The sequence below is a fragment of the Phaenicophaeus curvirostris genome, chromosome 7, assembly GCF_032191515.1.
Source record: "Phaenicophaeus curvirostris isolate KB17595 chromosome 7, BPBGC_Pcur_1.0, whole genome shotgun sequence".
NCBI classification, from domain to species: Eukaryota; Metazoa; Chordata; class Aves; order Cuculiformes; family Cuculidae; genus Phaenicophaeus; species Phaenicophaeus curvirostris.
The window spans coordinates 1,599,583-1,624,842 of NC_091398.1; the positions used below are offsets into that span (position 1 = coordinate 1,599,583).

Sequence of the window (25,260 nt, forward strand, 5' to 3'; positions counted from 1 at the left end):
CCGTCTGTGCCTCTGCCTGGCTGATGCTGCTCTTCTGCACACAAAGGGGTAGAGACCAAGTGCAGCAACTACATTTAAACATCTCTGGGCTGAGAAGCCTCTGAGAGACAGGGCTGGGTGCCCGAGGAGCCATCCGTTGGGGTACTCCCATCAGAATCCGTTATGCTGCCTCCTCCCTCCTCTGGGCATCCTGCTCCAAAACCAGTGTCCCATGGTAGCAGTGTACGTGTAAGAAGAAGTACAAGAACAAACTACTTGTCTGGAGATTTAGGGACAGTGGATGCTGAAAGAGGAGATGTATGTTGGTCTGGACAAGAGCTTGTGTAGTGAACACTTGATCCCCCATCCCTCTAAGAACTCTGCTGAGGAGCTTGACTAGGATATTGTTGAGTTTTGAGCTAAGAAGTTATGCAGGCCTTGTTTTTCTGTCCCAGTGAGTGCACAGCCAGAGGTTGGCTTGAGAACCACACTTACTCCAAAGAATCAGGCCCCAAGAGGAAGGGTGTGAAGCACCTTGATGTTACCTACGCTGTGTCTGCTTATGCTTGGGAAGGACTCGATTCATAGAATCATTCCAGTGGAAAAGACCTTTGAGATCATCGAGTCCAACCACAGCTAAAAGCTGGTTTGGTGAAATAAGCCAAGGGTTGGGGCAGAAAGGATCCTGGAACAAAGGATTTTGTTGCCAGTAGGGAATGAAGCAGCCCTCCTGCACAGGGTGAGGAAGGGAGAGATTGTACTGCTGGGCCTGTTTGTGTTTTGAAGCCACCCTCGCAGAGCAGACCAGGCTGCAGAGTAGCTTACGGAGGACACCCACAGCTGAGGGGGTTTGGTCCCTTCAGTGAGAACATCCACCAGCCACCTGAGATGGAGATGCCGTTCTCAGCTGGGAGCACAGCACAGCAGAGCTTCTCTCCTCTCAGGCCTGCCAAGCAGCTCTCTGCTGGCTGCCTCTCACCCACCTGCCGCAGGAGAGGTGTGTCAGGGAGTGAGACGCAGCTCGCCCGTTGGTGCTGTTGCGAGGGAGTCCGTGTGGCTAGCGCGGAGCCCTCTGCTGCGCCCCTCGTCTCTCCCCGGTGCCCTGTGTGCTCTGCGCTTTCCTGAGCTGCGCGGGTGAAGCCTTTTTCTCTGTCGCACACTCTGTGCTCATCTGGGACGTCGCTGCTGTCTGAACCGTTTCCTCTGTGGGCGTCAGTGTGTGTCGGTCGCCGTGTCTGCGAGCGTCTGGTGGGGGGCAGGAGGCCCGCGGCTAACGGCTCCTACTGTTTATTGCAGGCGCCAGGTTGAGTGGGAGCCTGCCAGCAGTTTGATTGAAGGGGTTTGTTTGACACTTCAGAGGCAGCCAATCATTTCCTTCCTGCCTCACCTTAGGTCTCTGATCAATGTCTGTGTCAATCTGGTGAGTAGCCCAGCGGCGACCCCGTGAACCTCTGCCAAACCCCCCTGGCGCTGACTTCTCTGGACGAAAGATGATAGTTCATCCCCGTTCCCCGTCCCCCTTGCCCCTCGTAAGGGACTTCGCAAGGGACGCTAGAGACGGCGAGGTTCATTTTTGAAGTGGTGCATGGGGAGATACGGGGGCCGGGAGCGGTGGCCAAGCGATTTCTTCCTGTGGCTCCCCACGCACCACTTTGAAAATCCACCTTTGCCAAACCGAGCTGAGAGTTGAGGGCTGCAAGTTGGAGAGTGGGGTGGTGGAGACTGCACACACCTGGGAGAGAGCGGGGAGCGGGTGGCACTGGGGACACTTACCGTCTCCAGTGGGAAGGACCCTGGCGGCCCCGTTGGAGGCCATCAGATGCTGGCTAGATAGAAGGGGTTACCTGAGTGGATTCACTCCGCTGTTTGCAATGTCCCTGGCTTGATCTAGTACAGGTTTGCACCGTACAATGTTCAGATCCCACTCTTAGTACAGTTTATGCTCCTAAGTGTGGTAGGATGATGCAGGCAGAACCTGTCCAGTCATTTAGTGATAGATCGTAGTGTTTGTGCAGCTCTTAAAGGGGGAGCAAACCCCCAGTTCTGATGTCTATGTAACTCCAGCCATTTGGACAGACATTCATGCCTACATTGTGCGTGGGAAAAACCCAAATCATAGCATCACAGAATAGTTTGGGTTGGAAGGGACCTCAAAGCCCATCCAGTTCCACCCCTGCCATGGGCAGGGACACCTCCCACTGGATCAGGGGCTCCAAGCCCCATCCAACCTGGCCTTGAACCCCTCCAGGAATGGGGCAGCCACAGCTTCCCTGGGCAACCTGTTTCAGGGCCTCCCCACTCTCATAGTGAAGAAATTCCCCCTTCTGTCTAGTCTAAATCTGCCCCTCTCCAGTTTATTCCCATTGCCCCTCATCCCATAACTACAAGCCTTTGCAAACAGTCCCTCCCCAGCTTTCTTGTAGCCCCTTCAGGTACTGGAAGGTTGCTATAAGGTCTCCTGGAAAGAAAAAAAGAAAGGGCTCTGCCTCTTCCCTTTCTAAACTGTCCTTTTTTTTGGCAGAAAACTAGTGACTGCCTTTTTCCCCAGGCTGAACTTGGAAACAAAAGAGAGCGTTCAGCTCCCCTAAGCTGAGGTGCCTGCCAGGCAGATTCTCCCTGTTCCCATCATCTACCTGTGCCCGTCATGGAGAGAAACAGGTCTGTGCTTTAATACCCCCTGAGGGACACATCCAGAACACTTGAAATAACTCCCCCCCCAGAAGTGCTGTTTCCTTGTGCTGCTGCACATGAGACAGCCGGGTGTCTCTCCTTCAGACACCTGGGGTGAGGCGAGAGGAGCCGCACTTAGAGTTCCTTCAGACAGACTGTGTTTGCCAGGGATCTGAACATCGTACAAAACCCGGCTTGGGTCAGACTTAGGACATTATTTTTCAAGCAGATCAGCGAGAGAAGGGGAAAGGCGTCCAGTTTCAATGCAGACTTTTTGCTTTGATGACATATTTTCATTCGTTACAGTCGTTACATGACATATCCTCCAACTCTAACCGTTCCACCGGTCCAGCGCTGGTCATTCAGGGATGGTACCGGGTACATTTGTAGATGTACCGGGTTACCTGCGCGCTCCTCCCATCCTTGCTGGTTCCCTCCGCTCCCCTCCCTTTCCCTGCTAAAACTCCTCCTCCTCACCGGCCCCAGCTCCTGCCAGGACCACTGCGGGGGCTGGTTCTTAGATCCACCCCAGCTCAGTGCTCGATGGAAGGCACCTCCCATTTCACCGCCGTTGGAGGATATGGCATGGCTGGAAGTGTAAGTAGCCAGTTGTGGTGATGTGCTCTGTTTGTATTGCAGGTGATGGGAGTGGTAGGACCCTCCAGTGTGGCTGACGGATTACCCCTTCTTCATCTCAGCCCTTATCTCTCGCCACCTCTGCCCTTCAGCACAGCTGTTGTCCGGCTTGTAGCATTGCAGATACAGGTGTGTCTGCCCTGGCCCGCGGCCGGGCCTGTCGCAGCTTCTGGCTGAGACACCAGCTCACCGCTGCTCGGTTTCCTTTCTGCAAAAGCTGGGCAAAAACTGTGGAACGCACACCAAAAAAAAGAAAAAAAAAAAGAAGCAACATGTAAATTCTCCCTTCTTTTCAAACTGAGCTCAGAATTGAGCTGTTGGAGCCAAGCCCACAGCAAGCATCCATCAGCTTAACCCTGCTGTTGAAGTCCAGGATGTTCAGCTGATTGATGCTGTCAAAGGCTCTCACAGGCGTGTTAGGGTTCTCTAAGGAGTTCGCGTGAGTCTCCCAGCACAGGGAGCTGAGCTTGGGTCACATCCGTGCAGCCCCACTCCTTCCTTTGGGACCGTGTGTGCAGCCGCGAGTGGCGGTTGTGCTCTTCTGCTCTTACCCGAGCTGCTCACGCTGTGCCAGCTCAGATGAGCAGGGCAACGTGGCTTTCCAGCTGCTGCCTCAACAGCATCCTTGCTGTCCAGAATTAAAAATCCCATCCTGGACTCTGGGGATGGGGCTTCCATCCCTTTCTCACAGCAGGGCCGTAGATGATACGGAGTCTTTCTTCCTCTGTACCCCTCTCCCTCCCTATTGCTATGAAAGCGGACAGAAGGGTGACCGGTGAAGGGACAAATGTCCTAATCCAGCTCCAGTTTGCATTTTTAAACACGTGTTGGCCCATCCAGTTGGATACTTAGCGGGTATTTCTGAGCAGCTGGGACAGCTGGGGAAGGAGGACTTGAAGGCACCAAAACCCAGCGCTGTCCCTCAGAGCATGGGGCACGAAAGGACTTTTTGGTACCAGCTGGCACAGAAAGAGGACAGATTTCTTCCAGCTTTGAGGTAATGGTTCTTTAACCAGAAGCAAAAAAAAGGGGGCCACCTTCACCTTCTCTGAAATATTCTCTTTTTTTAAAAAAAGCAATTAATCAATTTTTTTTAAAGTATTGGGAGCTTTTATTCTCTGCTCGCTGTTGACTCATTCTTATAATGGGCTTTAAATGCAATGAAAAACAAACCTGTCAGGAAATCGCACAAGGAGTCACGTTCCTGATACTTGCAGCAGGACGTGAGACAGAAGTACTTCTCACCCCATCAGAAAATATCTTCTCCTCAAATTTCTCAGCCCAGATCCACAAGCTCAAGAGGTTGCAAGGTTCAGTTGCATTTCACAGCTAAGTCTGGAGCAACTGGGAAGCTACAGATGAGCGGAGTTCGACTGGCGGTCATTGGTGTTACCTCCTCTCACGACACAAAGACCTTTTGATTTAGGCCAAGGAGTAAATGTACATTCTGTTTATTTTCCAGGAAGTCGTTCTTTGCGTTAGGGAGGAAGATTGGGAAGAACAAAGTGAGGCAGAACAAAAAAAATGTGTTCAGGAATAACCTCAGCGTTTCAGAGAACAGAATAGTCAGATTGTGCCGTTTGCGCGATTTTGTCTGTTGGTTTTTTATTCCCTGTAGTCTCGGTCAGATCCTGATGCCATTCAGAGCAGGGCAGAGTTTAGGTCTATCGCTCAGCTGATTCCTGCTGGGATACATCTGGTTTGTTAATGATAACTATGAGGTAGGAATCTGGGCTTCTCACCTCTTAGCTGTGACAAGAGCAGGGGATGCTTGTGCTCCTCTGTGAGTTGCTTTTACTCCTGACTAAGTGGTCTCAGGGCTTCTAATTCAATCAGGACGTCAGTGCTGGTGTTGTACGGTGTAAACGGGATACCCGGGGGATCGTCATTCCCCGCAGTGACTTGTGTGCATGATCTGCTGATGAAATCGTTTAATCCTTTCTTGTCATTACTGCACAGGCTTTGAAAGAAGATTTCCCCCTAAGCCATGTCGTCTCCCCATTCACCAATCAGGAGAGAAGGGAAGGAATGCTTTTAAACCTACTGATTCCATTTGTGCTCACAGTAGGATCTGGAAGCAAAGGTCTGACTAATTTAACAAAATCCCACTTTTCTCCCCCTTTTCTGACAACCAATATTTGCGCTTTCCCTGCTCTCTGTTTATCTGTTACCTTTTAATTTGGATCCCTGTCAGCTAAGCGCCCTTTGGGGCTGGGACTGAACAGAGCCCTGCTGGGAGAAGCTGTCGTAGTTGTTTCTCCTCTTTGTTTCAGCTGTGCCGTGGTTCTTGAGTCGGGTCTTACAGGGATGTTCTCCTTCTCTCGAAGCTGTTGTGGCAGAAGCCGCAGAGGGGAGCAGAGGTCACAGTGACGTGTGCTCCTGTGGCTCCTGCTCTGCCCGGGCCGTGCTGCTTGTCCGGCACAAGTCCTGCTCCTTGCTCTCTGCTGTAGAGGGTGGTCTGTCGTCAATCCCTAAATGAAAGCAAAGAGCAAAGGGAGAGGGGAATGTCAAAAGGCAATGAGGTCACGAGAGCGCTGAATGGGAGAATCCTTTGTGCCGTGTAGCTCTGTGTTTGTGTTGCTGCTAAAATCAACTTTGCCTTTGCTTGCAGGAGGAGAAGCAGCGTAACAAGGTGTGGGGGACCGAGTTTTGGCTTAGGGGCCATTTGAGTTTGCACCCCATTTTGGAACTGAGTTCTTTCGGGTGGCTTTGATGGAATTTAGCCTGATCTCTCTCTTTTTCTCCCCTCCCGATGCCTCTCAGACAGCCCCTGGCTGGAGCAGCCGGAGGTCCTGCTGCTGCTCCAGACTGTCATCAATATCCTCCTGCCGCCTCGAATCATCAGCACTTCCCGCAGCAAGAACTTTATGTTGGAGAGCTCCCCTGCCCACTGTTCCACGCCAGGGGACGCGGGGAAGGACCTGCGGCGGGAGGGGCTGGCCGAGTCCACCAGCCAGGCTGCCTACCTGGGTGAGTGATGCTGTCTGCCCGGAGATAAAACCTCCATTCAAGGCTGTAGGTAGCACAGGAGAAAACCGTCTCGGGCAGGTTGTCTCAGCCATCCCATCAAGAAAGACAGAGTAATCAACCTTCCCTCAACATTTCCCAGGCCTCCCTGTTTGTTCCAGACCAAAGGAGCGTGGAAAGGGGGAGATTCCTGTCTCTCCCGTGGGTTAACTCTTGGTCCCAGCCCACTTTAATACAGAGCATTGTTTGGAAGCTGTTGCTCTTCGTCTTCATTTGTAACGCAGTGAGTGCTCTTGTGCACTATGGCCCTGGACTGTATTTTTCTTCACACTGGGGTTGGCTGCGACTCATGCAGCTGCACTGCTGGAAAGCTGCTTGTCAGTACTCCGTAAATAACCTGGAGATTATTGTGCTCACAGGGTGACTCTCTGTGCAGATACACTTGATCAAGACTTTTGAGGTTGTCTGATCAGCCAGGACTGTTTTCATGGAATCACAGAATGATTTGGGCTGGAAGGGACCTCAAAGCCCATCCAGTTCCACCCCAGGGACACCTCCCACTGGATCAGGGGCTCCAAGCCCCATCCAGCCTGGCCTTGAACCCCTCCAGGGATGGGGCGGCCACCCCTGCTCTGGGCAACCTGGGCCAGGGCCTCCTCAGCCTCACAGGGAAACATTTCTGCCTAAAATCTCATCTCCATCTCCCCTCTTTCAACTGAAAAACCCTTCCCCCTCGTCCTCTCCCTGCCCTCCCTGATCCAGAGCCCCTCCCCAGCTTTCCTGGAGCCCCTTTCAGTGCTGGAAGCTGCTCTAAGGTCTCCCCACAGCCTTCTCTTCTCCAGGCTGAACAGCCCTGACTCTCTCAGCCTGTCCTTGTATGGGAGGTGCTCCTGAGCTGCTTTCAAAATACCTGATTTCCAGGAAGACAAACGAACTGTGCGGGGAGGAAGGGGGGATGCTAGAGCAAGAAAATACAGAGGAACTTCTGTGTGAAGTAGGAAAATGGGACCCTGGGTCCCAAGGCCTTTATCATGCAAAGGTTGGCCTCCTTCCCTGCTGCGTTTGGAGACTGAGAGGAAAGCCAGTTGTGACTCTGAGGTGTGGGGGTGTCCGTGCCTGGATGCATGCTTGCCTGTGTCTGTGCCCGCTGCAGTTCCCCCATTCCTCCTTCAGAGCCTGGAAGGCCCCTGACAGCCTCTCTCTCTGCCCTGTGTGTTCCCCCCAGCCCTGAAGGTGATCCTGGTGTGCTTTGAGCGCCAGCTGGACAGCCAGTGGTACTGGCTGAGCCTGCAAGTCAAGGAGATGGCCCTGCGGAAGGTGGGAGGGCTGGCCCTGTGGGATTTCCTCGACTTTATCGTCCGAACACGGATCCCTATCTTTGTGCTCCTTCGACCCTTCATCCAGTGCAAGGTAACAGTTGCTTTGGCTCCCGGAGGCAAGGTATCCGTTATTCCCATGCTGGCAGCAGGAACAGCACTCCTGGAGGAGCTGTGTGTTAAGGGAGGGAGCGGCTTTTCAGAAGGGCCTAAGAACTCCACCTTATTTAGCCTGCTGTGTCTCACCACTTGGAGAGGCTAAATCCTCCTGAAGGAAGGAGCTGCCTCGTTTCTGAGGGTACAGCCTAGCGTAAGGAAGCTCTCATCCCCGTGGACCAATGTCAGTTTTGATGTCTGTTCAGTCAAACATAAGGTTGTCCCCCAAAAGAGCGGTGGAAACCTCATAGCTGGAGCCAAACCCTCATGCCTACAAAGAGGACAGTGCTGGCTGTAGGCTCCTGCTGGCCTGGGGACTTGACATCGTCTCCCTGCGATGCTCACATGTCCTGTTTTCGCAGCTGCTGGCCCAGCCGGCTGAGAACCACGAGGAGCTGACTGCCCGGCAGCACATCGCCGACCAGCTGGAGAGACGCTTCATACCGCGCCCGCTCTGCAAGAGCTCCCTCATCGCCGAGTTCAATAACGAGCTGAAGATCCTGAAGGAGGCCGTGCACAGCGGGTCTGGTAAGGAGGAAAGGGCAGAGACAAGGGCTACCAGCCTCCCCTGGCCAGCCGGCTCACCTGTGAATTAACTTGTGAGGCAGATGTGCCAACTGCCTAGAAGGGGCGGCGGTAATACACCCACAGCCCAGCAGCCTGACCCTGGGTCACAGCATTAAAGAGTGGGTTGGGTTGGGTTGGGTTGCAAGGGACCTCAAAGCCCATCCACAGGCAGGGACACCTCCCTCTGGATCAGGGGCTCCCAGCCCCATCCAGCCTGGCCTTGAAACCCTCCAGGGATGGGGCAGCCACCCCTGCTCTGGGCAACCTGGGCCAGGGCCTCCCCATCCCCACAGGAAAATATTTCATCCTAAGATCTCATCTCAGTCTCCCCTCTTTCAGCTGAAAACCGTTCCCCCTCATCCTATCCCTGCACTTGCTGATTGAGGAGAAATGCCTGTCTGTTTCTCAGCAGCAGATCAGTCTCCTCCATTCTCCTCTTGGTCTCTTTTTGGTTTTCTCTGCTGACGCCAGCGAGGTCCAGAGCGGTTCCCTTTGGTGTGAGGGGACACTTCTCTCCTTCAAGAGTCACCCGTGTTGCCACGAGGTGGCAGCCACTGCTTACCCACGGCAAGAGACTAGGTCTGCTTTGTTCTTAAGAAAACAAACTCCAGAGAAAACGCCTCATCATTTTTCCCTTAGTAATAATTAGCCTTGTTCCTAAATGTTGGCAAACTTGGCACTAAGGTTAAGGGAGAAAACCAGGCTGTATAGGAAAAGCAGGCAGAAGTTTTGGAGAGCTGAGGTGAGCAGGGCAGCTGTTTCTGTTTTATCATAGAATCACAGAACGATTTGGATCAGAAGAGGCTTCAAAGCCCATCCAGTCCCACCCCTGCCCTGGGCAGGGACACCTCCCACTGGATCAGGGGCTCCAAGCCCCATCCAGCCTGGCCTTGAACCCCTCCAGGGATGGGGCAGCCACCCCTGCTCTGGGCAGCCTGGGCCAGGGCCTCCCCACCCTCACAGCAAAACATTTCTCCTTAAAATCTCATCTCAATCTCCCCTCTTGCAGCTTCATCCCCTCGGCCCAGCCCTGCCCCACTGACTGGGCTCAATCAGGCTCCCGAGGTGCCTGATTTCCCGTGCCAGCACTGACTTGGCTCTGGTTCCTCTCTCGCACAGCCTACCAAGGGAAGACGTCTGTGAGCACTGTGGGCACCTCCACCTCCGCGTACCGCCTGAGCCTGGCCACCATGTCCCGCTCCAACACCGGCACGGGCACCGTCTGGGAGCAGGACAGCGAGCCCTCCCAGCAGGCATCGCAGGACACGCTGAGCCGCACGGATGAGGAGGATGAGGAAAGTACGTGGCTCCTGGTTCAAGCTAAGCCCCCAACACTGAGGATGTTCTCTCCATGCTGCAGCAGACGGCTGGGAGGGGAAGGCAGTAGTCCTTGTCTCTGGGCGAACAAGAGGCACGAGGACAGATACTGTGGTTGCTCCACAGTTCACGGTGTTAAAGTCTGGGTCGTTACACACGCTCATTCCCTCCTGAGCTCTCGGGAGGGAAAAGTGAAAGGGAGAGGCCTTTTAGTGTATGAAACCCGGGCTGGAGTGCATTTGTCACCGTGCTGACAAGGCATTTGGCAGCCAGTCCTCTCCCTGACCTTCGAAGGATCCTGTTCCTGCAGGAGCTCAGTGCTTCCTGCTCATCCCTTCTGGCCAGATGCTTAGACATGGAATACATTGCGCTTGTGCTGCACGGAATCCAGCTGTGGCTCTGCAGGCTGGAATGGCTGTGTGCTTGTGACACTCGATTAACAAAGAGGAAATTAAGCCTTAAACCTGCTGACAACAAGCTCGAGCTCCCTCGTGGGCAGCTTGCAAGTTCTGGGTTTGCCAGGCTTCCTGATGCTCCTTTAGAAGGAACGGGGTGGTGAATGTTTTGGGGACTAATTTGCAATGACCTAAACGTTGCTTTGTCATTCCAGCTGAGTTTCATGTCATTCTTGGGATTTTGCCTTCCTTCTGCTTCTGAGCCGCCTGTCTGCCTTCTGTGTTGCCCATGACTGGAAGCCGGGGCAGAAAGCTCTGCTCATGTGTCACCGGCCTTGGGCTTCCCCCTCCGGTAGCAGAGATTCTGCCTGCTGGTGCGGCAGCGATGCCTGAAGCCCATGCACTTCACTTCTGTATTTCAGGATGCTGATGCGAAGCGAAAGGAGTCAGAACGAGTGGCTCAAAAGAGAGGCCGGTGCAGTCCCAGCCTTTTGGGAAAGAACAGCTAGCCGGGAACTTTCCAGGCTCAGCCCAACTTTATTTCAGCTGGGCTCATCACTGAGCGTTGTACAATCCACCTGCTATTTACATCGCTCAGATACGGTGGCAAACTCTGCTTTCAGCCTCAGATTAATCACGAGCCGCTGTGTAGAACGAGTGCTGTCTTCCTATTTGCTTTTACGGCTTAATGCCCCACAAAATATTTCAGTATATCACACAGCTGGAAAAGGTCAAAAAGAAAAGAGCAAATTTCCCCAAACTTCCCCTTTGTTTTGTTTGTTTATTTGTAATTAGAAGTTGTTGTAGAAACCACAACAGAGTAATTTCTTTCCAGGTGCTTTATATAATTTGAAACAGCACTGAAAATGGCAAGCAGCCCTGATCCCTCTGGCTGCACGATCCCCTTGCAGCGCGATGCACTGCAGTCAATTCATCAGCTTTTCGGTGACATGTTACAACAAGTGTCCCCAGGGGTGCTAAGGGGTGTCAGCTCTGTGCTTGGCTCTTAGGGATTTTACCTTGTCTGTGCTTTGTTCTGCCATAGCAGCAGTTTATTTCACACCAGCAAAATATCCAGTTACAACTTGTATGCCGGAAAACGCTGTATATTAACCAAAAATTTGTTAATTGCAGGAATTAATCCCTAGTGGAACCTGAATCCCTGTTTTGTCCTGACCCACCCCGCAAGTGGAAGAGGGGTTGGTGATCCATTAAATGAAATGCTAGGATATGAATTAACAGTTTATCTGTGGTTTATAGCACAGTCCTTGACAATTCCCCTCGCACGTTGCCCCAAGAGCCACGTAAGCTGAAAGGACACAAACTTCTTCCTCTCGTGCGCGGGTTCCTCGCCCTGCAGGGTGTTGTGCACGGGGCCCTCTAACATCTAATGGAAGTGCTCAGATTTGCAGGTTTAGGGGCTGGGTAAGTAAATAGAGGACATGCCTTTGGCATCCTGTTATCTCTTGACCAGGGTAAATAGGCTGGTGGGGTTTGGGGCGGCTGTTTCCTCTCCTTTCCTGTTTTTCCTTTCTTTCCAGATGATTCCCTGAGTATGCCCAGTGTGGTAAGTGAACAAGAAGCGTACCTTATGGGTGCCATTGGGAGGAGGCGGTTCTCCAGCCATCTCTCCAGCGTGTCCGCACCTCAGGCGGAGGTGGGCATGTTGCCCAGCCAAAGGTAACACCATGAGCTTTTTGCTTCTCCTCCCATTCTAGTCACAAGAGCAGAAATGGCACAGGTATAATGTGTGTGTGTCAGGGAGGGGGGATGGCAGAGGCAGCGCCAGCGTAGAGATGCTAGATTTATTCATGGACCAAGGGTGCAGGGTTGGAAATAATGATTTCCCAGGATGATTGGTGTTGCATAGGGGCCGTAAGAACAAGCTCTCATTCATAGAATATCATAGAAACCTTAAATGGTAGAATCATAGGATGGTTTGGGTTGGAAGGGACCTTAAAGATCATCGAGTTCCACCCCCTGCCATGGGCAGGGACACCTCCCACTGGATCAGGGGCTCCAAGCCCCATCCAACCTGGCCTTGAACCCTTCCAGGGATGGGGCAGCCACAACTTCCCTGGACAACCTGGGCCAGGGCCTCCCCACTCTCATCATGAAGAAATTTCTCTTTGTGTCCAGTCTAAATCTGCTCCTCCCCAGTTTACACTCATTGCCCCTCATCCTGTCACCACAAGCCTTTGCAAACAGTCCCTCCCCAGCTTTCTTGTAGCCCCTTCAGGTACTGGAGAATATTTCTCTAAGGTTTCCTCGGAGCCTTCTCTTCTCCAGGCTGAACAACCCCAACTCTCAGCCTGTCTTTGCCTGGGAGGTGCTCCAGCCTTTGCATCATCCTTGTAGCCTCCTCTGGACCCGTTCCAACAGCTCCATCTCCCTCTTACGTTGAGGATTCCAGAACTGGGCACAACACTCCAGGTGAGGTCTCACCAGAGAGGAACAGAGGGGCAGAATCCCCTCCCTCCCTGCTGGCTGTGATTCTTTTGATGCAGCCCAGGACACGATTGGCCGTCTGGGCTGCGAGTGCACAGTCTTAAACAGTTTCAGAAACCCTCAGTGCTATTTTTTCCTTCTGCTACTGCTGTGGATGGCAAAAAGAAAACACATCATTTGGGGTTATGCCTCGAACAAGGGACCCTACAAAATCTGTGCAGGGAGCAAGGAGGAATCTTGAGGAGCTGGGAAGCAGGGCAGAGGCATCCTGTTGGATTTATTTACTTCATTTTCTGCCATGTAGTTTTTGTCCTTCCTAGAGCAGCAACTAGCTCAGCACAGAAACTGAATGTCAAGTGAAAAGATGGGATTTAATACCGTTTAAAAGCAGAGATTCCCTCATTGATAGAAGTAACTTTCAATGCCTTATTCCTGGTTACGTGGAGTGGTGAGAAAGAGATTGGAATTTAGGACAAGTACATCTTCAGAAGATATAGAGAGGAGTTTTTCATTTAAATGTGGGTTTGTTTCCTAAGTAAGCAATGTTTATTGTTTTATTTGCCTGCAATATGGTTATCCAAGGATATCTGACAAGGGACAGATTAATTTATGCTATCCCCTTTGAACCTTCAAAGAATAAATTCTACATTATCTCTTGACCAGCCTTGGAAAATCAAACAACATTGTTTCCTCCCTAGTCTTCCTTGGAATTAAAGAAATAACCTTGATTCATGCAGGAAAAGTAACAGCTGTGGTACATGCCAGCAGAGACAGGAGAAGTGATTTACAAGGGAGAGGTTACACAGATTTTATCTGAGAGTTTTTACAAAAGGGCTTGCAGGAGCTTATTTGACTTCTGAACTCAATTGATTCAGTCCCTTTGTTTCTTGACAAATTAATATGCAAGGCTGCCTTTTCTTCAATCTTTCACCGCCATCTTCAATGCATAAACTTCACAGTTGACCGATAGCAGTGTTTGCTTTGTCATGGTGATGCTGAGAAGGGGAAAAAAAAGAGAGACTTTAATTACGACAGAGCTTTGCTCTCAGCTTTTGAAGTACACGGTGTGCCAGGAGAATCGCTTCTCATCTGTGTAGGGAACGAGGAGCTCAGCAAGCACAATCATGGTCCCTAACGTCACGCCCTCTTGAGTTATGGATGGTCTCCGGGCTTTCAGACTGCCTCGCAAATGTAAACTAATTAATGTTAAGTAATATTATTACTGCTTTCCTGCTGGTAAACCAGCAGGCTGCTTTCTTCCCTTCGTACTTTTCCAATGGGATGAGAAGGCTGAAGCGTAGGGAAGCGACATGACGGTGTCCTCGTTTGCCAGGACCCACGGCAGCCGTTTACTTACAGTTTCATTGCCTGCCAGGCCTCGTTTTCCAGGGGTTTGTCCTGCAGCCCGACCAGACGGAGTGGTCTGTAGCTCATGGGAGACAGCGTAGCCCTCCGGCAGGAAGAACTGCCTCATGGGGGAAGGGGGAAGAGGAAAGCTTCCTACGAAGCTGGAAGTAAATAGAACCGAAAGAAATGAAAATGATGCTGGAAAATGGCTTTGAAAACAGTTCCCTGCCCTTGTTTCCTGGAAACACATCCTACCAAACCTCTCAATTCCTCAATTCTCAGCAGAGGTGTAGGAGTCTCCATGCAATGTAACTGCTCCTGTTATCAGATGTTCTTTCAGCTCCTCTGAGTCATAACTGTGCTGTTGAGCGTGCGAGACCAATTAATGTTACCGTCCTTTCTCTGCCCCCCCCCCCCCTTTTTTATTCCATTGATATTTTATCCCTTGAAAACAGAGACGATCGCATGCTTTTTGCATTTTCTTTCCCTAAATTCTTAATTTCCCTGCCCCTCCTGCAGTGAACCTAATGTCCTCGATGACTCCCCGAGCCTGGCCACTGAGGGCAGCCTCTCTAGGTACAGTGCGAACACTACCTGTCTGTCGGTGTGTGTGCTGGGAAACGAGCTGTTTCCGACCTCCCCTGTCTCTTCCCCTCACCTTTTGTTGCTCTTTCCATCTCTGTCTCTTGTGGCTCATCGATATTCAGGCCTGCGAGTCAAAGGGGTAGCAACCCGCCTTCAGTTTTCAGCTTTGATTGCCAATAACTTTGAGGAGGTGAAGGGGAAAGAAAAAGCTGTAGCAAGTGAGATAGCGGGCGGGCTGGCCTTGGGATTCTCCCTGCATTTAGCAGTTGAAAGATTATCCTCAAGGCATTAGCTGTAGCCTGTTAGAAGCATTAGTCTGGAGGCTTATATAAAACAGACATCTGTTTTTCCATTCATCTTGCAACGCTGTCTCTGCAAAAGACTTAACGATACCAAGCTGTGTTCTTTAATATTCACTAATAAAACTAATTATGTGGAATGTAGTGCTCTGCGGATGCTTTACAGTAATCCTTGTTATTTTTACCAAGTGTTTCCAATTCTCCGGTGACACCTTAGAAAGCCTGCAGGTGAACACCACGAATCTGTGGTTTAAAATTGGTTTAAAATGGCTCCATCTGTGCCAGAGCTTAGGTCTTGTGTTCCCTGTTATCCATAGACAGGGCAGTTGGTGTCCAAGCAGTTGTGGCCGTGCCTGTCGAAGTGCAGGAGTGAGTTTAGAAGGGAGGTCTGCACCTGTAAGGGGCAGCTCAGTCGTGTTAACCATCCTGCTGCTGTGCTCGCACCTCTCAACCTGTCCTCACCAGGCCAGGGAGCTGTTGTTAGTCCCCAGAGCATCCCCGTTTCCTTCCAGAAGAACACGGCCCCTGTCGCTGGCAGCACAGAGGGTAACGCGCTATTTCATTCCTGTGCCCCGCCGGCTGGAGATGTGGATATGTCGAGAGGTGTTTGTGTGAATGGCTTTTCTTTTGTCAGCTTGGTTTTAGGTGTCAGCAGTGGCTTTTTTTGGGATGGGAACAGGCTGCTTTGTTTGGTTGTTTATTCTCCTCAGCTGAGAGTTGATCATCGGTGGTGTCGCTGAGATCATCCCGTGATTCATGGTGTCCTTTGTGTCTATGGATCCTGCTTGGGCAGATCGGTCTCTAATTGGTAGGAGTGGTGTTAGGAAAAGACATCGGCTTGTTGGCAGAGGTAGGAATATCGTTAGGTGTTTTGTGATAAAGAGGAACAGATCGCAGGGTCATCTCAGCACGTTTGGGGCCTGAAGAGAACAGAAGTCAAGTACCATTGTACAATCAGAGAATGGTTTGGGTTGGAAGGAACCTTAAATCCCATCCAGTTCCACTCCCTGCAAGGGGCAAGGACTTGGGCGCCAGCTCTGTTGAGATCTGTTATTCTTTTCAAGGAGCGGCACTATCACCTGAAGAAAGGGCAGCAGGGCTGCAAAGAAGCCATGAAGACAGGGGAATACTGGACGTTTTTATGAAAAGGCTCAGTTCAAGTTGTGTGAGGAAGGAAGGACGTTCCAACTGCGCCGTTAAATGTGCAGATTGGATTCGTCCTCTGGAGTAATAAAGCAGTCATTGTCGGAGATTATTGTGGGGAGTCATAACAGAATAAATGTGGTTTTATCTTCAGGAACATTAATTTTGAGTAAAGCAGGCTTGAGGTTTTTTTCTTTTATGACTTTGATTTCGTCTGGAGCGCAATGATAACAAGTGTTATCATTGCCTTCTGGATTCAAAAGCCGATGTTTAGTCATAAGCGACATAAAGAAAGAAATCATATGGAGACCAGGCCCTTACGGGAGGCAGGACTTTCAAGTAAGTTAAATGGTGAGAAACACAAAAAAAGAACTGGGTCTGTTTCCCTTTGTTCTATAGCGACTGGAGCCAGCCACGTGGAAAAGCAGGGAAGATGGGAAGGGGATAGTGTTTACATGCTTGGAAGTAAACGGAGAGCGTGGGGAACAGGGCTGAGGGGTGTATGTGCCCAGCATCGCACCTAGTTGTGGCTTTAGTCCGAGAGGAGAGGAGAGGATATTTGCCCAAATCAGAAAGGACAAACAGTTCCCTTTAATGTCTGGTTATGCCTTAGCTTAATGATGCCTAATAGGGAAAATCAGAGAGAATTCATATTACCAGGGCAGTAGTGTAGCGGATCTAACGCTGACTGGATGTGTCTGAGAATAACAAGAGCTGGAGTTTTTGGAGCTCCATTTTAACCCATTCTCCACCGGCCTTTGTCCACTGACCCTCTCATTCGGCTGTCTTGGGACACAAAGTGTGTATGTTCTACCATACTGTTGTGGCAAGCATGTCCATCTTTTGAATAGAGATTTAAATGCCTTGCTTCTTCTCTCTCTGTTTTGGTTTCTTTTGTTCTTTCCTTTTTTCCTTCCTTTTTTTTTTGTTTTTTTGAGGCTGCACGGTTTCTTGTAATTCATGAGCATCACTTACTGCAATTGCCAACCTGACAAAGTGTCTTTTGGTCCCCACTGTGTGACTGTCATCTCTTGTAGTGCTGGCAACGTGCTTCCACGAAGCTGGGTTGGCTTGATCTTTCGCTCACCTGTCTCTGCCCTGACTATGTGATGGGAGTAACATTATTGTGAAGATAAAACCCCTGACAGAGACACTCAGAGAGTGACAGAGCATCTTTGTTGGGCAGGAAAAACTTCTATTTGTTGTTCTGAAGTAAATCTGGCTCAGGTAGAATCACTTGGTTGGGAAAGACCTTTGAGCTCAAGTCCAGCCATACCTGTCCACTACTGAACCATCCCTAAGCACTCGTCTGCACATCTCTTCAACCCCTCCAGGGATGGGGACTCCACCACCTCCCTTGGGCAGCCTCTGCCAGGGCCTGAGAATCCCTTCAGGGAAGAAGTGTTTCCTAATATCCAGTCTAGCCTTCCCCTGGCGCAGCTTGAGGCCATTTCCTCTCATCCCATCACCTGTCACTTGGGAGAAGGGACCAGCACCCACCTCCCCACAACCTCCTTTCAGGAGCTGCAGAGAGCAATGAGGTTTCCCCTCAGCCTCCTCTTCTCCAGGCTAAACACCCCCAGGTAACCAAGGAGAGGTGGAGAAAGAGGGTGGGCTACGCAGAGCCAGCTGCCTGCCGGCCACACTCATTTTCTTGGAAACAAGATCAGTAGTGCTGTTCTTTGATGTGAAAGGAAACCCTCACCGGCCCCTGTGAAGTGGAGGCTTATATCTGAAAATTCAGTTGCTCATCTGAAATCTGTGCTCTTTGTAATTCTCTTTCCTTCCCTTCTTCAAAACTGGGGGGTCGGAGGCAGAAAGAGCCACAGCAGGACTGTGCTGCGCGCAGGCAGCTCGGGCTCCACCGAGACACCTGCAATCCCAGCTCATACCATCATCCCAAATTATACCCAATTGTGTAGCGACTCAGTGCTGGAAATAAACATCCACCAGCTCACTAAACTCATTTCACTAACGATATAAGCCAGGCTGAAATGAAAACCCCAGCCTCCTGCAGGAAGACGCAAAGCCCAGCCTTTCTTTTGCTCCCCTATTGTTTGTCTCCAGTGCACAGATTACTCCATGGGTATCGTTTTTTTCCTCCATGCCCTCACGTGGTCCCTGCACCCCCTTTATCTAATGACCTCTTCCAGGTGTTTTCACGATGCCTGTGAAATGGGTTTGTTTCACCACTACCAGTAGTGTTTTGTCCTGAAAGTAACTGTAGTCTTTCCGCTGCAGGCATTTACGTCTCCTCACTCTTACAGCCAAGGGTTAATGTTCCTGCCTCAGGAATTCTCAGTGTGGTCAAAAGCTGCTCAAGTAGAAAAGTATTTTTTTAAGAACTTAGAGTCATTGAGGTTAGAAAAGTTCTCTGAGATCATCCAGTCCAACCATCAGCCTAACTTCTCTAGCTAAATCCTACTCAATTTACATACTGGTAACTATTCTAAGAACTTAAAATTCAGAGAAATAAGTTTTCCTGTCAACAGAAGATGAAGGAAGTTCTACAAGCTGTAATTTCAGGTAGTCTGGATCGCGAATTTGAAAATTAATTTAAGTGCAGTCTCTTTGCTTTAATAAGGACTGAGGTGTTGCTTCTGGACCCTGCAGCTGTATGTGCAGCAGTCACCGTCAGGGTCAAGAACAGGGTCCTACCAACAGGAAGGAGCTCTGAGGACTTGGGTGTTTGCATCGTGTTTCAGATACTTTGTATGTAAATCATATCAATACCCTACTAAAAGCTGGAAAATATCTTCCAGGGACTGCTGATCTCATTTGGACGAGCTGTCTGAGGGATAAAAGGACTGAAATAGCTCTCGGGGTTTTTATGCCTTTGAGCTTGCCAAAGCTTTTCCGTCTCCCATCCCCTGCAGCCGTGGCGAGATCGCTGAGGGTATGGCTGGGATTATCGGGCTGTGGTCAGACAGTCAGAGGAGAAACAGCTTCAGGGTCTTCAGATGACTCTCTCCTGACGTTGCCCCCACATTTTCTCCCCAGCAGAGTGGGTAGAAACACAGGTTTAGTGCAAAGTCTGGCGTTTTTTGTTTTAGCTGATAGGGGAGGAAGGAATAGACTCGCAGGTCGGGCAACCAGACTCTGACCTGAAGCAGACCAGGACACTCTCCTCTTCCACCAGACCTTCTAAGGGCAGTAACTTCTGCCAACGCGGGCAATGAGCTGTAGAGGAGACGGGGCTTTTTAAGCCTCCCCACAGACATCCTCCATGTCTTGTCTGACTGGGTCCCTAGGTTTGTCTCCTTGCTCCGCTCCGGTGAGGTCAGGCAATAAACCTCCCCTCCCTTGGTGGTACAGGGAGGTCCAAGAAAAACATCTAGAGAAAAGAATGTTGTTTTCCTTTTGATTAATGCAGGCCAGAGGCAAAATGGATTGTAATACTGGTTCTTCGGCAGCGTATACCAGACATAGCTGGAACTTCCGTAAATAGTACGTGAGGCTCAGTGGATTCCAGTCTGTTCCTAATAAGCAGCTGCCTGATTTAAGCGAAGCCCATCTTAAGTGTTGGTCGCTATTGTAACCATGTGTCTCTCGGACATAGTTCGTTCAGCTGAAATGCTTTGTGACCGCTGTCTGCTAAATGGCCGATTTCAAACCCTTTGGAGGAGTGCAGCGCTTTGACAGAAAACAGGGGAGGGGGGTATTTTTATATAAAGTAGATTAAAATGGTCAGTTTAATGGTAGAACGAGATGGTACAGAACCGAGCATGGAGTATGTTTTATTGTTAAAGACTCTTTTACTGCAGACTTTCAGATATTAAAAACTATAAGCTGTTTTTATATATATATATAATTTATGTTTACTCGTCCTTTTTTTGTTTGTTAGCCACAAAAAGACATAAGGCTGGAAGTGCTGAGTGTGGAGCCTTGTTCACATAACTCATGCATCCATTATGTGAATGGATCCTTTGTCACTCTGTGTTTGTTTTTTCGTTTGTTGACTTAAATTGAAATTAAAACCAGATGACAAAATTGTGATGAGGCTGTGGAGTCAATTTGGGAGAAAAATAATATATATGTATATGTATTTTACAACGTTGTCCTTGAAAAAGGAAAAGCAAACGAGAAGGCTCTTGAGCTAGGGAGCTGATGTTCTTGGCTTTATGGCTGAAGCCCACGTGGCAAAGGATGCAGAGAAGCGAGTGTTGCTCAGGGGGATGCACCAATCAATGACTGAAAACTGAAATCTGCAGTTATTTTCTATTTGGATGCTACCTGTGTGTGGCCAAGTCCTGAATGCCATGACTCCACCTCCCACCCCTTCCCAAGCCCTGGAAGCCACAACCCAACAGACACGTGTCCCCCCATCCTTCAAAGACAGAATTGCTCTTTGAAGTGACCGTGCCATTAGTGATTGGTTTATTTATTTCAGTCACAACTGCCAGGACACCTGCTAGTTACACAGGGGGCTCCTGCACGCGGGCTAATGCTCTCCACATCTAACAGGGTGGCAAGCGTGCAGAGCGAGCCAGGGCAGCAGAACCTTCTCCTGCAGCAGCCCCTGGGGCGGAAGAGGGGCCTACGGCAGGTGAGAGCGAGGGGAGGGAACGTATCTTCTCTCCTTCTGTTTGAACGGGGTTGGGTTTTCTCCTCTGTGTTGGGTTTGGAATGATCTGTGGTCGCGATGCATCCTGTATTTGTGATGTAGCAGCGCTGTCCGTTGAGTTAGCAGGTGCTGTAGTGAGACAAGAAGTAGTTCCTAACACAAAGAGTGGAATGTTTTTTATTTAAGCTAAATAAAGAGTAGAGCTGAGTTTCATCTAAGTAACTGTGTTCTTTGAAAGCTAGGCAGAATATCCCTCTGATAGCAGGTTTTCTTTAAAATAAGTGTTTTCAGACATTGTTCCTTCTTTAAAGATGATAACATCTTGCATTCAGTCTGATCTGTGCCACACAGATGTGTCTTCTTCCATAATCCCCTCTGTTTGCAGCTTTTCCCTGTCTCAAACGCAAGGTCAAGCAGAGCTGGGGGCCAGTTCCAAATAAACAAGAGTTTGGTTGTTGTGAAGTTCATACTAACATTAAAATTAGGCCTTGGAAAGTAACAGAATGTGCATAAGAGTTCTGGGAAGATTTATACATATGCATGGAAGTGGGAAATACATTTTGTAACCAGCACATGTTTGATGGAGATCACTCCCACGTGTTGCCCAGGCCTGATAAAGGGTGCTTGCTTCCTAAAATTCCAAAACGAGTCTTAGAGAGCTTTTATTTGCTGGCATTTTCGGTATCAGTAGCACAAGCCATAGCTGAGAGGCCAGAGAAATCCCTAAGAGAGACGTTGCACTTTGTTTTGAATTCCCCAGTATTTCCCCTACAAGCTTTTTTAAAATGAAATTATGGTCACACGCATGCAGACGTGGCATTAAATTTAGTATTGATACTGAAAAGACACAAACCCTACAAGTTCATATGAAGGAGATGTCTGAGCCGTGGAAGCCTTAAAACATAGATCTGCTAAATGTAGAGCGAGCAGACATCTAGAGGAACAATAATGATCTGTTCGCCTGTTGTGTAATATGTGAATGTACATCAGCCTAACTCTTCCTTCCAATGTTCAGCTCCGACGACCGCTGCTGTCGCGTCAGAAAACTCAAACTGAACCTCGTAGCCGTCATGGAGCTCGGCTTTCAACCACGCGGCGGAGCATCCAGCCAAAACCAAAGCCTAGCGGTAAGGCAGCGCTGCGTTTCTAGGACCAGCATGTCATGTTTGGTAGCAGAAAATAATATGTTGTTGTTTTACCTTAAAGGAGAAGCTCGTATTTTGTCAGCAGCCTATATTAAAGTTAAATCTCAGCAGTTTTGTCCTTTTTTTCTCAGCACGTGAATCCTGTGGTAGCTGTAGCATGTTAATACTTGCTTTTTTGGGCTTTGTACCCCTCAGTGGAGCAGAAGCGGTCGGTGACGTTCACAGAAGCCCAGCCCGAGGCAGGCGCAGCCTCCCCAGCGGAGCCGTCGGCCGCAGCAGCCCCGCAGCCGGGCTGCAGCCGCAGCAGCCCCCCAGCCACCGGCCAGCAGGAACCCCCTGGGAAACCCGTGCTGACCTCCTCTCCGGCCATCGTGGTAGCCGATCTGCACAGCCAGGCCACGGACCAGGTAATGGCAGCAGCCGTTCTATTGTGGGTGTCTGATGGCTGCTCCATCAACACTGCAGGGCAGATTCATAGCGACGTGCCCGATGCATGACACCACGAGAAAGAAAGCTGGCGGGTGGGTGAAGACAGCAAACTCTTCTGCGTGTCGGTTCTTTAGGCTGAGTTTGCTGTAAACCATTCCTTTCTAGATTTATGCAATGATTCTTAATTTGCAAATGTATCTCCTGCACCTTCCTTTCCCATATTCTCATCACGTGTACGAGCCCTTCTGGACCTGCTCACCAGCGTAAGGTTTCATCACCAGGTTTTTACATCCTGCGCTGTGAGCAATGTACCCTAAAGGAAGGACTCCTGCAGGAAAGCTGGGGAGGGGCTCTTGGTCAGGGAGGGCAGGGATAGGATGAGAGGGAATGGCTTTAAATTGGAAGGGGGGAGATTTAGATTAGACATTAGGAAGAAATTCTTCACGCAGAGGGTGGGGAGGCCCTGGCCCAGGTTGCCCAGGGGAGCTGTGGCTGCCCCATCCCTGGAGGGGTTCAAGGCCAGGCTGGATGGGGCTTGGAGCCCCTGATCCCATGGGAGGTGTCCCTGCCCATGGCAGGGCTGGGACTAGATGGGCTTGGGGGTCCCTTCCAACCCGAACCTGACCACTGGCTCTCCTCGACTGCAGAGCGAGGCACTTTCTGCTGAGAAGGAGAAGGAAAAAGAGGAGGGCTTGGAGTCCCGGCCAACAACAGCGCAAAGCACCCCCCCAGCTCAGCTCTCTGACACCGAGGACTACGCCGGCCTGGAAACCACCAGCTTGCTGCAGCACGGGGACACCGTCCTCCACATCAACGAGGACAACGGGATGGAGAACCCCCTGCTGACCACTCACTTCAGCTTCACGCACGTGGAGCTCGGGGAGACTGACGTCGACCTGGATGAATCTCACGTTTAACTCCTGGGGAAGGGCAGCAGCGGGAGGAGGAAGAGAAAGCGTACCTTCTCCTTTGGATTCCCGGGTAACTAGTAACTAATTAAACAAGAGCACTTTATTATCCGAAAACAGAAAATAGCGAAAAGCTGGTTGCTATAAACCGGCCAATTTCTGTTCATGAAATCTATTTCAGTTCAGGGCGAAACCACTGGAACAGAGAATTGTTACATAATTCTCAGGGTAGGGGTGTGTGGGCAAACGTGTGGTCCCCAAACCTTGACGGGGCAGCCGTGTACTGTGACCAGCAGCCTGCTCGGCTGCTGTGGTGTGTGACAGAGAGAGGAGAAGCCTCAGATTGTGCCCAAGATTTATTTTTGTAGCGTTTTTGAGAAGGGAACTATAGAGTATCTGAATCCTAGGCTCTTATGCTGACTGTGTAAGCGCTAAGTACCAATCTAAAGCTTAATTCTCACAAGCCTGGGACCTGTGTTTCTAACTTGCAGAGCCATGATGAGCACCACGGAGCAATTAAGCCTTTTTTTTTTTTGGCATCGCAGACTTGAGTTTTACTTTAGCCTGTTGGTTTCGTTCTGCTCCGTAAGATATTGTCTGTATGCTACAACAATATTTGCTCTGTAGAACCACAGTGCATCCCATAGGAAGGGATGCACGGGCCGTGCACAGATACAGACTGGGGGGGGGTCTGCAGGCAGCAAAGCCAGCCCACACTGTCCTGCTTACACCTAATTCATCTCCACATCTTCAAAAACCCCCGAGGAACCACATCTGGAATGTGTGGACCTAGCAACTTCTCCACTGATGCCGTTGGATGTACTTAGATATAGGGATTTAAAGTAAATATTTATATATGGTATTTTCATGTTCCAATATATAATAATATAAATCTATATGTATCTTGTAAACAAGAGGTGGATATGGCAGAGCAGAAAGAGTCTATTTTTGGCATGATGAGATTGTATTTAAAAAGGTTCCATTTTATGTATGTAAGGTTCATGGCTGCGAGTATTCAAGAAATATATGTAACACTTGGATGTAGGTGGGGATCCCTGTAGGGGATGGGATGAAGTCACAGCCGAGCTTCGGCTGGGCTGCGGCATTGTGGAATGACACTGGAATGTGAATTTAGCCATTCGCTGCTTACAGACAAATGGCAAAAGGGCTGTGAAACAAACCCTGAAATCGCAAGCAACGTCCCTGTGCTTTGGGAATCATACACTGCCTTTTTCAGCTGACGTTAGAAGGACTAGAGTTTATTGTGCAGAGGAAAATGTTTTACGTCATCCCGAGAGCCTGTAAAATGTGCTAATTACCAGTTTGGCTCCTGAGGGCTTGTAATGTGGATGCAGGCAGCATAAACCAGCCTTACTGAGGAGACAGAATGACATCCTTCTATCCATCTCCAAAGAAAGGACTCCCACCTCTCCTGGGCAGCTCTGAAACAGCTGTTTAAAATACTGCCATACAAACGCCTGCCTCGGTGCTGTGGTGCAGCATGTGGTTTTGCTGCTGCGTGGAAAATTAACCATATACCCTTTAGTTCCTACCTGTCAGCAGGTTTCAGGCTGCTGAAACCCACGTAGCCGTCGAGCACGGCCAAGTGCTCAAATGTGATGGGAGTCGGAGGAGGGAACTTGCACTCATTGAGCCTCTGACGACAGCAAAAGCCATCCTTCTCCCAGGGTGTCGAGCACGTCTGCTTCTGCTGCACTGGTGAGAGAGCAAAGTTCTCGGCACCTCTTGGGAAAAGCAGGGCTGAAAAGGGAGATGTTTTAATAGTGCATCTCACAGATACGCACCTATAGATACAGGTGGTGCGCAAATGCCAGTGTGAGGTGTACACGTTTCTATGAGAGAGGTGGTTGGGTTTGTCGGTGTCTCGCTCTGCTGCTCAATGGGCGTCGTGAAGGACAAAGCGCCGCCTCTGCTGCCCAAAATGTGCTGTGCTGCTTCTTGTCTCCTCAGTGCTGGCTGCCCGAAGGAGGCTGCCTTGGGGTAGCCCCTAGCTTGGAGGTCACTCAAAGAACTCCTGAATTCTGGACATTAGGAAAAAATTCTTCACAGAGAGGGTCATTGGGCACTGGCAGAGGCTGCCCAGGGAGGGGTTGAGTCACCTTCCCTGGAGGGGTTTAAGGCACAGGTGGACGAGGTGCTGAGGGACATGGGTTAGTGTTTGATGGGAATGGTTGGACTCGATGATCCGGTGGGTCTCTTCCAACCTGGTTATTCTGTGATTCTGTGACGCACAAATGAGGAAAAAAAACACCCCACAGCTTCATTTCCACATCCCAAGGTAGGCTGGGTGGGTGAGGAGAGTTCGGCTGTGAGCTGAGACAAACACACGCGGAACTCATGGTACATTTAGAGAGTGACCTTTTCTGCT

General features: G+C 50.1%; 1 protein-coding gene across 12 annotated transcripts in view; it reads left to right on the forward strand.

The window, feature by feature from the left end:
* UNC80 (unc-80 homolog, NALCN channel complex subunit) overlaps positions 1 to 24,998 on the forward strand; it is a 114,130-nt gene extending 89,132 nt beyond the window's left edge. For 10 of the 12 annotated variants that reach the window (XM_069860500.1, XM_069860502.1, XM_069860510.1 and 7 more), the window contains 13 exons: positions 1,276 to 1,399; positions 3,289 to 3,414; positions 5,245 to 5,368; positions 6,049 to 6,255; positions 7,478 to 7,662; positions 8,087 to 8,252; positions 9,411 to 9,590; positions 11,545 to 11,683; positions 14,318 to 14,374; positions 20,290 to 20,371; positions 21,405 to 21,516; positions 21,730 to 21,941; positions 22,611 to 24,998. In XM_069860500.1, coding sequence (XP_069716601.1) covers positions 1,276 to 1,399; positions 3,289 to 3,414; positions 5,245 to 5,368; positions 6,049 to 6,255; positions 7,478 to 7,662; positions 8,087 to 8,252; positions 9,411 to 9,590; positions 11,545 to 11,683; positions 14,318 to 14,374; positions 20,290 to 20,371; positions 21,405 to 21,516; positions 21,730 to 21,941; positions 22,611 to 22,880 — 1,984 coding nt within the window. In that variant the 3' untranslated portion in view covers positions 22,881 to 24,998. The remainder of the gene's footprint in view (positions 1 to 1,275; positions 1,400 to 3,288; positions 3,415 to 5,244; positions 5,369 to 6,048; positions 6,256 to 7,477; positions 7,663 to 8,086; positions 8,253 to 9,410; positions 9,591 to 11,544; positions 11,684 to 14,317; positions 14,375 to 20,289; positions 20,372 to 21,404; positions 21,517 to 21,729; positions 21,942 to 22,610) is intronic. The other 2 variants (XM_069860506.1, XM_069860513.1) reach the window with 1 other exon arrangement.
* Positions 24,999 to 25,260: the final 262 nt, after the last annotated feature.